This window comes from Exophiala oligosperma, assembly GCF_000835515.1.
Source record: "Exophiala oligosperma strain CBS 72588 unplaced genomic scaffold supercont1.8, whole genome shotgun sequence".
Classification (NCBI taxonomy): Eukaryota; Fungi; Ascomycota; class Eurotiomycetes; order Chaetothyriales; family Herpotrichiellaceae; genus Exophiala; species Exophiala oligosperma.
The window spans coordinates 836,622-850,973 of NW_015622825.1; the positions used below are offsets into that span (position 1 = coordinate 836,622).

The 14,352-nt window shown below is 49.6% G+C and overlaps 5 protein-coding genes across 6 annotated transcripts; 3 read left to right on the top strand and 2 right to left on the bottom strand.

Moving 5' to 3' along the window:
- Positions 1-640: 640 nt before the first annotated feature.
- Positions 641-1,896, top strand: PV06_08275. 2 transcript variants are annotated; one of them, XM_016409592.1, is made up of 3 exons: positions 641-728; positions 808-917; positions 976-1,896. In XM_016409592.1, the coding sequence occupies exon 3, from the start codon at positions 1,176-1,178 to the stop codon at positions 1,743-1,745; it is 570 nt and encodes a 189-aa protein (XP_016259900.1). In that variant the 5' UTR covers positions 641-728; positions 808-917; positions 976-1,175; the 3' UTR covers positions 1,746-1,896. The 2 variants fall into 2 exon arrangements, with proteins under 2 accessions (XP_016259900.1, XP_016259901.1); XM_016409593.1 differs by lacking the exon at positions 641-728 and having other exon boundaries at positions 746-917.
- An 839-nt stretch (positions 1,897-2,735) lies between these two features.
- Positions 2,736-4,775, top strand: PV06_08276 (uncharacterized protein). Its single transcript, XM_016409594.1, has 4 exons — positions 2,736-3,170; positions 3,230-3,546; positions 3,597-4,416; positions 4,470-4,775. The coding sequence occupies exons 1-3, from the start codon at positions 2,762-2,764 to the stop codon at positions 4,068-4,070; spliced, it is 1,200 nt and encodes a 399-aa protein (XP_016259902.1). The 5' UTR covers positions 2,736-2,761; the 3' UTR covers positions 4,071-4,416; positions 4,470-4,775.
- Positions 4,776-6,474: 1,699 nt separating this feature from the next.
- On the bottom strand, positions 6,475-7,608 carry PV06_08277 (uncharacterized protein; the record flags this gene model as incomplete). Its single annotated transcript, XM_016409595.1, has 2 exons — positions 6,475-7,249; positions 7,559-7,608. 2 exons carry the CDS (start codon positions 7,606-7,608, stop codon positions 6,475-6,477), a joined length of 825 nt encoding a protein of 274 aa, XP_016259903.1.
- A 1,293-nt stretch (positions 7,609-8,901) lies between these two features.
- On the top strand, positions 8,902-9,207 carry PV06_08278 (chitin synthase C; the record flags this gene model as incomplete). The annotated part of the gene is made up of 1 exon (XM_016409596.1): positions 8,902-9,207. One exon carries the CDS (start codon positions 8,902-8,904, stop codon positions 9,205-9,207), a length of 306 nt encoding a protein of 101 aa, XP_016259904.1.
- A 983-nt stretch (positions 9,208-10,190) lies between these two features.
- PV06_08279 (uncharacterized protein) lies at positions 10,191-13,273 on the bottom strand (the record flags this gene model as incomplete). The annotated part of the gene is made up of 7 exons (XM_016409597.1): positions 10,191-11,163; positions 11,247-11,492; positions 11,544-11,896; positions 11,947-12,498; positions 12,548-12,569; positions 12,619-12,768; positions 12,819-13,273. The coding sequence occupies 7 exons, from the start codon at positions 13,271-13,273 to the stop codon at positions 10,191-10,193; spliced, it is 2,751 nt and encodes a 916-aa protein (XP_016259905.1).
- Positions 13,274-14,352: the final 1,079 nt, after the last annotated feature.

Consider the following 14,352-nt stretch of genomic DNA (forward strand, 5'->3'; position numbering starts at 1 on the left):
AACATCTCGAATACTTCGATCAAATCCAAGTATAATCCAAGGCAAGTGCAACGCAAGCATCTACAGAGTATAGGGACCTACACCGCAAGGTTCTACTGAGAACATCTTTGTGACTGAACTACTCCTTGAACGGAAGGATACCCGTCAAATGGTCGACAAACTCACCCAAGAGTCGCATCAAAGCCCCCAAACAGCAATGAATGAGGTACAAAAAGACCTTCGTCGACGACGAGACGATGAATCGGTCGCTGCATGTTCGAGATGGTCATCTCTCTCGCCTTCCACCGAAGCGATCTGCCCGAGTTCCGCTGAGGTGTTTGCATGATTGCCAGTGCCGGTGTCACTACCGTGTAGCTTTGCGCTCCCCGTCAGCCATTTCTGACCGCTTAGGGTACCTCTTTCTGGGTGTCTGTTGTTTACCTTGGTATCTCTCCAGCATCGTCTCGTGCAGCGAGCAGACTTGACGACGCAGCTATCGCCAGGCAAAGGCTGATCTTCGATACCTCGCACCCCTTTGGATCAGCTCAATCATCGGAAATCTCGACTTCACTTTCATTCTGCGCCCGTGCTCACTTACAATTTCCCTGCAGACCCGTCACGTCGTACCGTACGACTCTCCGAATCTTGTCCGCGTCCAGGAGGGAGACGTGCAGGTTGTCAGAAATCCTCTTCAATCCGGAGAGGCGTCGATCAATGATGTCGACCCCTATGGCCTCGGTCTTCTTTACGTACGTCGTCCCCTCACTACCTCTTTACCTAATCTACCTGCGATACAACAGTTTATCGTATTTAACCTTTTTATCTTAGTACGCTTCAATCTGGTGCTGGAGGGGTGCTGGACGCGAGGCAGCTCTGAACATGTGCCGTTTCCTCGTTCAGAGCGGTGTGAATCAAGATTGGGTGGATGATATTGGCAGGTACTAATCTTCTCAAAATCACAATCCGCCTTGTTGCTACTGACTCGTATGGTGTTAGCACGCCAAAGGAAAATATGATCGCCGGTACCCTAGTGACCTTGGCCCCGGGGACACGATGGCCCTCGTGAGCTTAAAGATTCGGAATTCGTGCGCATTGCCCAGTCGTTCAGTCGGTCTCTAGCCCGTCTCGCCGATAACTTTGTGGAAGATCGGGAACTTCCTGTTGTCCACCAAGTGTTGCTTGGTATCGAACGCAACATGGGTTCACTAGAAGACTATTTGGCCGGTTTTGGGCAAGCTCCGCTGTCGCCGGAGATCATCAACGCCCAAGACGCGTGCGGACAGACGGCACTTGCGTGGGCTGTGGAATACGGATGGCCCGAAGCCACCGAGGTACTCCTAAATTACGGGGCAAGCGCCTGTCGACCAGGGCAGTCCCTTCGGGGGGAGATGCCTCTGTTGAATCTAGCCATCGTCTGTCCTGTTCTAAACGGCTCAGACAGGGACTTGGTAGATGTCGTTAAGTTGCTCCTTGAGGTAGGGGCGAAGCCAAACAGTGTGGACCACGAAGGTTGGACGGCATTACATGTCGCCGCATCCTGGAACAACGCCGCGGTCATCAAAGAGCTCGTGCGATTTGCGGGTGATGCCTTAACCTGGGATGCCTTGACAGAAGACGGTCAGACCGCACAGGCATTGTCGTTAGGTGCTGAGTTTGACAAACAAGTACAGGATCTTTTCCGAAATCAGGGGGCTTCCCACGTGGAGGTTGGTTTCAGTGTTTCCGAGTCGGACGAAATTCTTGACAGCGTCGACGTACAATGTTGATGGCGCTTGGGAATCAAGAACTGAGGGGTTGGTTCTTACATGGGCCGATTGTATCCTGACACCACAACGGTGCAGATAGCACAGAATAGGTTGTTGCGGAAACTGAAACTCCTGACCTCTCTCATCGCTCGTTCACCTGCTAGATGTCAATGCTTATATTAGGTCCAAACAATCTAGACGTGCAACATGTATCCACAGTCAATGGCGGAATCAGGGGCTCATGCCCTCTCCAGCATTCTTCATCCTCTGACCAAACGCAAAACGTCGCAATAACTGTGAGAGCAATATTTGCATTGAGACCATGTCATAACGCGTCCGTTCTCGTCGCAGTTGCAGCATCGAGCGTAGACACGTCCATTTTGTCCTCTTCCTTTGGAGGATGTGTCGTTTTGAGGATCCTGGGTCTTGCTGGGAAGTTGATGTCGACGTTGATTCTGGTCGAGCAGGGTCGTCTGCCTTAGTGAAGACACACCTGGAAAATGTTCCAGCAGGCCAACGCGAGAGAGTTTTGCAGGTCGGGCAGCTTGAGGCCCTTGACGGATATTGTTGCGGTGGCTTCAAGGAGACAGGAAATGATTTCGCATCGGGTGTTAATGGATCTAGCTTCCACGCTGTCAGGACCCTAATCATATGATTAGTGCTGCCTGGTGTTAAGTGGCCAACTGCAGTCATTTCCTCGCTGAGAGCGTGTTGTGAGGGCGCAATATTCGGTGCCATGGATTCATATGGTCTAGTCGCTACACCCTTCTGAGTCCACGAAAAGGTAGCGACTGATTTGCGGGCGCAGCACTTATATGTTGAGAGAAGCACACCTGTCCAGATCATTGTGTGGTTTATGGCGGATACACGTGATAAGGCTATCCTGTTCAGCCTGGCATTCCGTCATTGACCGCGGATGACGTCTTTATTTCACGTGATATTTCACGTGACTCGATAGGTAACCAGAATTTTAATTGCGCTGCTGCTAGTGTCTTTCTTTCACCTATCTTACGGCCCTCCGGTCTCTTGAAACGACAATGGCGCCGCCCCTTCTTAGACACCAATCATCCTTGCAGGGCTTTCTAGACTTCTCGTCGACCTCTGTTCTAACGCCTGATCAATTCAATCAAGCCACCGCGATTTTCGACCAGATCGTCTCTCGGTATGAACCTTCCCAGGCTGAACGTCCGAGTCCGACGTACAAACATATTACTCTGCTCCGAACAGTCCATGAATCAGTTATCTCTAAAGATATTTTCCTCAATCATTTCTTTTTGTTTGTTGATGCAGATCTTCAACGTGATCCCGATGCTTCTACTCCAACCTTTTCCGACATCTTGACTCGGTTCGACAATCTGCACTCTTGGAGTCTTGAACAATTGAATGAGTTCCAAGGAACCCTGGTCAACTTTTCAGACTACCTTGTGAACAACTTCTTTCTGCCACGTATTGAAGACAAAATTGTTGCGTGTGTGTGTGGTCTGGAAACGCTAACATTGCTACAGTCAAAACATCTGGCCACAAGACCCCTCAACCTACCCCTACTCTCAGTCTACCGCAAACCTCTGACAATGTCGTTGGCACCAGAAACCGAGTTGCACGTCTACGACAGAAATGCCTTACTCGCGACCGCTATCGATGTGTCATCTCTCGCAAGTTCGATACCATCGAAGCAAGAGCACGCTGGAACAGAGACCGTGACGATGCCAAAGATGATGACGGGGCTCTGCTTAAAGGGCAAATGCCCGAATACCTCGAAGTCGCACACATACTTCCTCACTCTCTCACATCAGCCTCGAGCGACCGAGGAAATCAACAATTAGTATGTGCCTCGCTCTGTTATTGGATGAGTTTCGTTGACGATATGATTAGAGTGAATCAAAGAAGATTGCTCTTCAGATATTGAGAATGTTCGATCCTGATGCTCCTAATCTCATTGAGGGACCTGATATCGATAGACCGACCAATGCAATCACACTGACACATAAGTGGCATTATGACATGGGTGCTTTTAAGGTATCATTTCAACCGACGATTGATCAATCTCCACACTCCTATGTGATCGACTACATTAACACCAGTGAACCTTTCCGCGATCCTTTACTTCCTATCAATCGTCAACTCTATATCACACCAACCAAGACTATCGATCCACCCTCTCCTCGACTTCTGGCCATTCATCATGCTATCGCGCGTATTCTCCATCTTAGTGGCGCCGGGGACTATATTGATCACATCATCCGAGACATGGAAGAGATGACCATAAAGGAAAACGGATCTACCTCACTTGGCCACTATATCCGCCTAAAGATCGATGGCTGGTTGGACGGAATTTCAGTTTGTTAACTTACTGGAATGAGAATTGGTCTCATACATTCGAGCAAGAAATGTTGAGATCCGACGCTTCAGCGGAGTTATGAATCTCAGCCTTAGGAATGCCCATAACGACGTTGACGATGAATATTTTGACCAAGATTCGAGATCAATCCACCACGCGTTGAGTTGATTGTAACTACTCAGATTCCTCTTCAGATGAACCAAGTATTACTAGACAAGTTCTGGAGTTATGACCATGTTTCCATCGTCGATTTTCGACCACTACTTCGCTGCGTTTCCTGCTTTGACGGCCCTTTCACTTCATTCTGAGCCTGTACATCTCGTCCCCAAGTCAATGACTATTATACCCTCTTCTGTGCGTGATGACTTCTTCGTTTTCACGCGATAACGCTAATTAAGTAATAACAGTTATGACCTGTTAGACGGCCCAGGGGCCTCCTCCGCGGAGTCCTCCGCCATCCTGTCTTTACCAACCGGAGGCCTAGTACTAGGCTCACACCGCTCATTTTGCAGCCCTCTTTAGGCACTTATTTCTACTCTCTAGGCCTATTTTACAGGCGGTTTTGTGAGGCGGTTATGTGAGGCGTCTCACGACGCCTAGCATTCCACTCCCCGAGGTCTCATGCCGCGGCGAGAAATGCCTCAACCAGACGGAGAACTTTACGCTCCTTTTTACTATATAATGGATAGCAAACAGCCTCATAGACATCGAGGTCAGACTCGACAATACATCATATTAGACCCCTGGCATTTAAATTACCTAGAGGTCGCACCTCGTCTCACATGATTGAACAACCTCACTCGTCGCCTTGACGGCCCTGCACTCCAGCAGCCTCTCATCGACTCTCTCGCGGTGGAAGGCCATCGACGTTGGCATGTTTGTATCCTCCGTGTATCGTCGCTCGACGAGCCTCGACCGCCCTTCACACGCCGCGGGTTCGTGATGTGGAGGACCGCCCGCGACGACCTCGTACATCACGACATCAAAAGCGAAAACGTCAGTCTGCTTGTCCACCTCGGGTGACGAGGAGCGGCCTGTTTGCCGTCACATACTGCAGCCTTCAAAATCGAAGACCTTGACGCGATTGCGTTTCGTTTCAACATGATCAATCATGTTGTTACGTCCCACGTCTGCTCGAATGATCCCCCACCTCGTGGAAATGGTGTAACCCCGTTGCCGGATCTTTTATCCATCGAAGATGCTGACGTGGTGAAATGGATAGTCCTTGTCGTCGAATCACAGTTCCGAGCGTTTGTCCTCGTTCGAGAGTCATTGAGTCATTTCTCGAGATCCGAGGTCGCACGCCGCGGCGAGAGGAACCTCAACGGGAGGAAGGATCTTCACTCCCTCTCATGGAGTCCTCTGTAATCCCCTCACCAGCGGTACCGGCAGGCTTGACGGTGCTTTCTTTCCCGCTGCGAGTTCCACAGAGCATGGTAATTTTTGAGAAATACCGGACAAATTCTGCAAACCATTTTCGAGGTGCAACCCCGGTGGAGTTGTACCGCCTTTGTCCATCAATGTGCTGTAATTGTCTGTTCTCGGGATGATGCGCGTGTCCGCTGTAAGGCTGACCATACTTGTGCTGTCTCCATTGTTCTCTTTGCATCGTCTCCGTTGTTCTCTTTGCGCCGTCTCACTTGGCCCCGCTTGACGCAAATGAGACACACTGTGTTGCTCCGCTGCTCCGCAGGCGTGGGGACGCCCATGTCTCCGGGAAACTCAAAGGAGTCGTCTTCATAGGAAGTTTGATGGAGTCTCTTTGTAGTGAAGAGCTAGGTGGGATGGTGAGGTCGTGAACAGAAATGGTGAACGAAGACTTCACACAGAGAGTGAGAGAAGCCCGCTGGTAAAGACTTGTTTGTACTTGTTCTTGGGTTCGCCATGTGCTGAAAGCCGAAAGTTTGTCTAGTCCAAAGTGGACGTAGCTAGCCAATTGATCCCCTTTTTTTGGCAATTGAGATTCTATGCGCTCAAAGAAACCGTTAGCTTGAATTCGCATTACATACCATCAAAGATGTCGTTTACGGGGAAGGGCGATATATCTGAGGAAGCGTCAGATCTTCTCTAATGTCTAGCTCTCGAACCTGATCCACAACAGCTAGATACGCCTGACATTCATCTTCGTCGAGGCTGTGGAAAGTCTCGACATTGAGAGAAGTCGGCTTCTTGACCATGATTTGCGAATGAATTCTTTGCGGCAAGCTCTAGAGGTGTTGCGTTCAATTTCGTGTCGACGACCACCTTTATAGGCTTAACTCTTCTCCCTTGTCCTCCTCCTTTGATTCATGTGAGCTATGTGTCTCGACATACTGCGCAAGTGCCCGTGTTTGCCTTTGAGTATCAACCCGATAGTTGACGCTTTCAGCACGTAGTTACAACGACATAGCCTGTGCACTGGTCAGTTCGGTCTCAGAAACCAAGGTATGCCGAAATGATTTCAATACATGTCAATATTAATTCGTTAAAGACCAATGTGATTGTGTGTATATCTCGATTGAAAAAGGTCGCTTTTGCCAAAGGTTTGCGCCAGAGTCCCAAGCTTTGGACGTACTTTGGGGATTTCGACCCTCCTAACGACTTTCCGCAAACCGCCATAGCTCTCAAGACCGCAGAACGGAGTTTCGAGATATCAGATCCTTGAAATTTGCTCTTCAGGACGAGATTCGTCGCTATTGCAAAGGTCAACTCCCAGAGCGACTCGCGCAAGGTTCGTTGGTTGACTTGCACGCATTTGTGGAGAAGTTCTGGATGGAAGCTCTTCACGATCCTCCCTTGCGTACCCGATGGCGAGGCCAACATCTCGATATGCCGAGCGTGAGAGACCCAGGACACAGACAATCGGTCGTCCACAGACTGGGTGCCTCGAAGTGGTTCGTGCTGGATACATCCGACGAGGGACAGCACTAGGACATGTTTTGGTCCAAGTTGAGCGAATAATGGATGCTTAGAAACATTCTCAGGGATTAAACCCTTCGCCAATGCAAGGCAGACGCCAGGCTCGTGCAGTAACGCGAACTTCTCTCCTTCTACTGGAGGGGAAGCCATCGGCAACGTCGGTAATCGATTTCCCCTGTCGTATGGACCGACGTTCACGAGAAAAGTGTTTGGTAACCACAGAAATGATGGCGGCGTTCGAATCGTTCGAGTGTATTGCCCACGATGCTGGAGGTGTCGAAACTTGGCGCTAACAACCCAGAGCAGCGGAGTGATCGAGATCATGCTTCCCATTATATCAATATGCCTCCAGGTTGTGGCATCTGATAAGAACGAACGGACTTCAGACCATACAGAGGTGGTTCGTGGTTGGGAACGGTTCATCATCGTCACCCAAATCCCCCAATGATGCCACCAACTTAAGCGAGAATATGGATTGACCGAGGAAGATGGTATGGTGGCTGATCCAGGGATGGGGGAGGTGATGAAATCTGGAAGTACTGGGGCGACGTGGCCTCAGCATGTTGTTTTGGTTCCCGATAGATTGCACATGGCGTACCTTGGCTCGGTGGAGTGGTGGTGCACCTCCGAGGACTCGAAAACCATCATGTTGACGAAAATGAAATGTCGCTCATGCATGAAAAAGTAGCAGAACAGGTCGAAGACTTGTGATTCACAAATCTTCCTTGCCGTTGTCACCCTTTCGAGTACCGTCTTGCCGGAGAATGGAATGATTGGCGAGACAGAGAATTGCAGTCCGCATCATCATCCTGCATCCACTGGCTTTTCGTTGTTCTAATCAAGTTCGCCAACATCGCCCTCACTCATCGCTTCACAGGCATCTAACACTCCAAAGAGTTCCCAACCTAGGAGCATCAGGCTGGTAAGCCCGATGACAGGCCATGCCAGCTCGGCCGCAGTGCTCAAACACTCAGACTTCTTGCTGGAATATCTCGCCTCTCATGGATATTTATGGCTTCTTCCGTGAAGAGAAGGAATGGTTCCGAGCTTGCAATCGAAGAAATGCCAACATCTTCTGACAGGCCGATATTTTTGAGTGTCACAAGCATGGGATCTTGTTAATAAGCCCAGTGCCCATGAGGGTCAAAAATCCACACAAAAGGTCCGGAACTGTCTGGAGTCAGTCTTCCACGCATGATGGGATTGATATTGAAAGCTGTGAAATGCTGAAGAGAAATCAATCCCCAACCCTGGCATCAATTCCAGCACGTCTCCCAGGATAAAACATCGCCTCCCGAGTCTTCCGACTGCTCTGGTACTGTTCTGGGTAGTCGTCTTGTTATGGAGCGAAAAACTGGCATACTGTTTCTGGTTCCGCCAAACTGAGCAGCTGCTTCGGCTGTTTTTAGGGGCAATTTTCGACGAATGCTGACAACGTCGTCCAGACCTTCATAAACTCGTTATCAGAACTTGATGGCCCAGAAGAAGGAAAAGGGCTTAGAAAAAGGTTTCGCAGACCAATGTCAATGTTGCAGTGACGGAAGGAAAGGCTCCATGTTCGAGAACATCTCGTTGCCATCTGGGGTTTCTCGACCAAGGCCACTTCAATGAAAAGAAGCTCGATGTTGTTGTTGGTCTCGTTCCTAGCGAGAGTCTGGCACTCCTCAAGATTGTGAACTACAACGTCGAAGGCGAGCAGTATGTTTGTGCAGGCACGGTAAGGTTTATGGTCTCCTATCTCAGACTCTTGCGCTTCATGTGCCAGCTTCAGCGGTGTGACCTTTTTCTGTGATTATGTAGATGTTCGTCTCATTGTCGACCACATCCATGACTGTTGTGACCCCGGGGTGGCGCAGTGTCCGCAGTTTTCGGGGCTGCAGTTCTTTGCCAACGACAATCGTGGTTTGTTTTTGTTGATGTCAAGGGTGAAAAGGTCCAAGGATGAGGAGTGTAATCGTCCTGGATGATCAGAAAGAAAGGTCGAATCCTCTGATCGCGGCTCAAAGCTTGGAGTACAAGATCAGCAACGTTGGGAATAGACCATTGGAAAGTGGACCGTTCGGCTACGTGAGTATCTTACCTGGTGCATTCTCTGCGTATCTCTGTAGAGCCATCATGGGTCGCCCTCTCGAGCAGTACTTCCACGGCATTCAGACTATCGAGGGCAAGAACATTTTCGAGAAGTACATGTTCTTTGCAGGTGATCGCATCTTCTGTTTCGAATTGGTGGCCAGTGGCAAAGGCTGATTCGGCAGTGACAACTACTTCTGCTCCGTGAGGCCGCAAAGGCTCAAACGGCCGGAAGAGACAATAAGTTCATGCTTGTAGGTTTTGGAGTGAAAATGAACCGGTGTGATGTTGTCTGTTATATTCAAGGGGAGGCAAGGTATATTCAAGACGAGACGAGGATTTCCCTTCATCATCGACAAGGGTGGTCATGGATATCCTCTTTGGTTGGTCATAGGTCTTTCAAGCGTGTAGGAAACTGCTCGTATGAGACAAATAATTCCTACTAACTCGAGATTCCTGAACCGTGTTTACTTTGTAATGTATCCCTCTGAACGATCATAATGATTCTGTAACTCATTCCGAAAGATATTTTGGGAGTTATTGGTACAACTCTGAGATATTTTGGATGTTGGCGCAAATAATAATCGCAAGTCCTTTTTAAAGGTCTTTTGGGTGTGTCGCGCGACAATAAAAGGCAATGACTGAATGACCAACATGGTTGGCCCTTAGCATTCGCCTCCCCGAGGTTGCATGCCGCGGCGAGGAATGTCTCAACTAGGGGAAGGATTCTTACTTCTTTCTACGTGTACCATGTAAAAATAGATAGGAAATAGTCTAGAGAAAGTCATCGAGGTCGGACTCGACGATACAGCATATTGGACTCCCCCTATAGAAATCAGATCACCTAGAGGTTGCACTCCGTCTAATAGTACAAGAGGGTTCAACAAAAGAAACATTTTGGTCCCGACGATGGATGCTCCCGCACTCGTCACCTTGATGAAAGGTCACAGATATCAACCTTGAGAAATCCGAGACAGGATTTCAGACGTCAAGATGGACCACGAAGGCAAGGTGCATTGGCTTCATTTCCAAGGAAGCCTTCGTCCCGCAGTTCTCTGGGAATACAACTGGATTTCACCGAAACCTAAGCTCCCGTGGTCCCAGCTCGATCTTGGACTGTTAATAGTCTCTGACTCCAAAAGTTCTTTAGTTGCTCGGGATCAAAGGCTCCTTCTCTTCCTCTTCCTCTTCCCGGCCGCTTCTGCCTTGGTAGATTTTGGAGGATCTGTGGCCACATCCGCCGTCGGCAGTTTGACGATCTGTAGTCCCATCAAGTCCTGATACTCGCCATCTCCAAGGCATCGGCGCAGGGATGACTCGGGCAGCCGCCGAAGAGCTGATTGAGCACGTTCAAATCTGCCTTGCCATGCCTCGTGTTCTTGTTCCCACGTCTTGAGTGACTTGGTGACCTTGATGTCGTAACTTTCTCCTTTTCTCTTCCTCTTCATCGTGTAATGAAGCGGCAGATGGCGGTTGAAGTCGTAGTACCGATCCTCAGGGATGGTGAAGTCCCAGTCCTCTCGGCTTGGATCCTCCAGAAACTCACGCACAAGAGGGCAGTAAGGACACTCTACCCCATAGCAATGTAGGGCATCGTCCGGTAGGGACCAGTCCTGCGGCTTGGGAGGCTCCTTGTTGACCACCGTCTCAATATAAGTGGAGATGACTTTGGAATAGAATCGTGAGGCCTCGGATGGTTGATGCTCGGGGATATCGAGCATTTCGCGCAGGAGTGGGATGACAAAGCGGTCGAGCTCGTGTCGGGAGATACTTGCAGTGTCATTCGCGATGTTCTCAAGGAGTTGACCTACCTTGTCCAAATCATCTCTCACAAGTCGATGATACAGTGACGCAATAACAGAGACATCCTTTCGGCGCTTCTCGTTGTGTGAACTGCCATCGAGCCACGATGAAAATGGATAGTCTTCCCAGGGTGACTTTCGTTTAGAAGGAGACAGAGACGTAAATTCCTGCAGCCGGAAGGAAGAGATTGCCTTGTCGAAAATTGGTGGAATAAGACCTTCCGCAAGCAATTTTGGTTCCCCAACTATTTCCGAGTAGCAGAGGATTTCCATGAAGAGGGCGTTTATGAAGGTCGAGTCATCGGAAAAGCGGCCTACGAAAGCGTTCATGCTATATGAGCAGAATATGAGCCACCATTCTCGTAAGGAGAAGAATGAAAAAGATGTGTTTAGATGGTGGTGAAGAGAACTTACCTTTCTAGAAGTCTTTCGTCTTCATAAGCGTCGATGATCTGGACTATGGCTCCTGCATCGGTGGGCAAGACTTGTACGATCGAACTCAAAGCTTTGAAGAGGACACCTACGGCCCATTGGTAGACGGCACGTTCTGATGCTTCACTGGCATCCAATTGAACAGCACTTGGTACACCAGAGCGAAATGCTCGGAGACCACGAGCAACGAGGTGCAGTTTCGAAATGCGGGAAAAGGCTTCTGTACAACTAAAAGAGCAGTTTAGCAGAGGCCGAGGTACAATTCGTATCCATGCTTACAATTCTCTCGTTCTCTCAAACTCCAGTCTACCGAGGTTGCGGAAGGTAGATGCGTCGAAGCTGTCCTCCACGGCGTAAAGGGCCGCTCGGGCTGCCTCAGGATTCTCGATTTGTAGTGATGCTATTGCTGTTGCGCCCATGAAACGATCTTTGTCGCCACTGTTATGGTACCGTCTTTCGATGTGCTTTTGGCATGTCTGGACGATCATTTCGCGGAGGAGATGACGTTCATCGCCGTTCTGGCGCTTCAGCTCAGCGAGAAGCCGTTGGAGAAACTCGGCGTAATGGGCAAAGGTATGGCCACTCCCAAGGAGAAATTCCGTCATCTCGTCCCGAGAAACAATGACAGCGACCTAGTAGATTGTAAGCACGGATTTGGACTTGAACTAGGCACCACGCGTACAGTATCAAGGTAAACTTGTTGGATGTCATCGTGCTGATTGCCCAAGTGCTCCCCTCCCCATTGGTAATCGTGTTCGCGAGCCTCATATAATCTTCTTTGTATGAGATTATCCTTCCTTATGGTTAAGGAGTCCTGAAGCTGCAACCCCTGTAGCGTGACAATATCGTTCAAACAGAGCTCTTCCCCGCCCTGATCCAGGTATTCCTCGTCGTCCAGGTATTCTTCGTCGTTGATTTGAGTGACTGTTAGCTCCAGCTGAGCCAAGACAAGGCAGAAGCGACCGTTTGACTGGCAAGCTTTGTCGAGGTGATAACAGCGATAATAGTCATCACCTTTCAGACCACTGAGTCGGACTTTTGCACTGGTGTATTTGTGCTGGAGAACGTAGCACATGAACCGTGGTTTTTCTGGCATAGAACACCACCCGGCGAGCGTTGCCTCGATTTTGGACTGTTTAACGTCCAGTGCCGCGGCCGAGGGATTACTGTCAGAAGTAGCGTTGATGAGGTTGTATGTCAAAACGAATCGGTACCCGGATTGAACTGGCAACATCTGTTCTTGTGAGTCGCGATATTGTATCTGACTGATATAGCTCACCTACCTCATGGGACACATCACTATACCTTCACGGCGTGTTAGCGTTAAAATACATTGAGCGAGGTGCCAGCTTACCAAGCCAGATAAGAGATTCCGTAAGAGGAGCACTTGTCCGTCTCGACAACTCTTTCTTCCAGACCATGAATGAGGCGGACCCCGCCGCCAACGTGCTCGGAGGGTAAGCAAATGGCCAGAGTTCCAAACATATCTTTCGTCTTCTCCGTGCTGTGATGAGTCAGTACCGTGCAAGACATAGAGCTGTCGTTCGGTCATACTCTTCGTGAGGCTTGAAAAAGGCACCTTCTTCATACACCAGTAACTTGTAGAGCTCAATTCGTACTTTGCCAGGACCGCCATGAACGCCCAGGCCCTTGGAGACATTTTCGACAACACCGTCCAGCCAATTATACCAGGCTTCATGTTTGAATGACAACTCTTTTCCGTCGATCTCCCAAGTCTTCCTCACAGTCTCATCATCCAACGTTTTGCTTCCCTTGCCGAATGGAGCGCGACGGCTCACACCAATGAGAGCGTTGGCATCATCCTGGCACAAGGGAAGTCGGATAGGACCGATACCACTGACCACCAGTCCAGGGTGAACGTGCTCGACGTCCTGGGCGCTGGTTACAAATGACCCTACAATATGAATTCCATCAAGACAACCTAAGATCTGAGAACGCAAGGGTTCGAGGTGGTCTTCTTCGCCCGAAAACCCTTCTTCGGAGTTCATGGTGACCAATGGACAAGATATTCACACCCTCTGTGTAGACTCAAATGCTATTCCCGTCCAACGAATGGATAACGCAGACCAAAATGGAGGGTATGGAAGCAGATGAGAAAGCCTATCCTGGAGTGCTGTGTGCAAGGAAACAAAGGTCGTAAAGGAAAAGGCCCTTAAGGGGAAATGCGGTTGCACTCAGTAAGTACTGTTACAGTAACATCGCCCAAGGATGCCTGTGGCTGCTGCGGGGGAGACAATAACCTGCTTTAACCGCCGTCAGGATGAAACTCGCCAAGGTAGAAGCAGTTAGTGATAGAGGATGTCGACACTTGAATATATCTTGTCAGGATCCATTTCATGTGAACAGTGCTGCCTGGTTGTTGCACTAGTCCTACGCGGGCACTGCCTTGGGCTGATCGCACATGTAACATTGCGATGCGGCCTCAACAACACCTAGTTTGGCCCTCCTCCGTACTGAATTCTATCATTTCAAGCGCGTAGTCGTGACACTATCAGTAGGAGTAACTTCGACATGTTGAGAACGGACGAAGAGCCTCCTACCTACTGGGGGGGAGATGCTTCTTCTTGAGTATATGCCATCTCATGATGCCCTTTGTCAACCCTACCTCACTGTTTCCAGAAGTCCGCATGCGGCATTCCTGCAAAATTCCATCGCGTGAAAGGGGTATTGGGATTACGTGATCAGCAGAGGGTGTCAGTCAGGCCCGAGCCTACGGGGTTCCAGGCCACCATGAGACAGGCCCCTTACCCGGGACTGGCTGGAAGGAAAGTGGTTTGCATGTTTAATCATCGTTCGTTTCCCCCAGTATGTCTCGTGGCCGGACCATCATATGATGTCCCAAGTCACCCGCCTAGAGGCCTCGAAAATGAGTTCGCAGCCCGGCCACAGTCCTGTCATACACATAACCCGTCTCCTATCAGGACTCGATACGTTTAGGAGATCGGAACTAGTAAGGTCTACATCGTCAAATAACGGTGGGGGATTGATTAGATAGGCCCCTAAGATAGGATCGAGGACTTCGCCGAGATAGTACCCACCACCACCACCACCAGCAGGTAGTAGTATC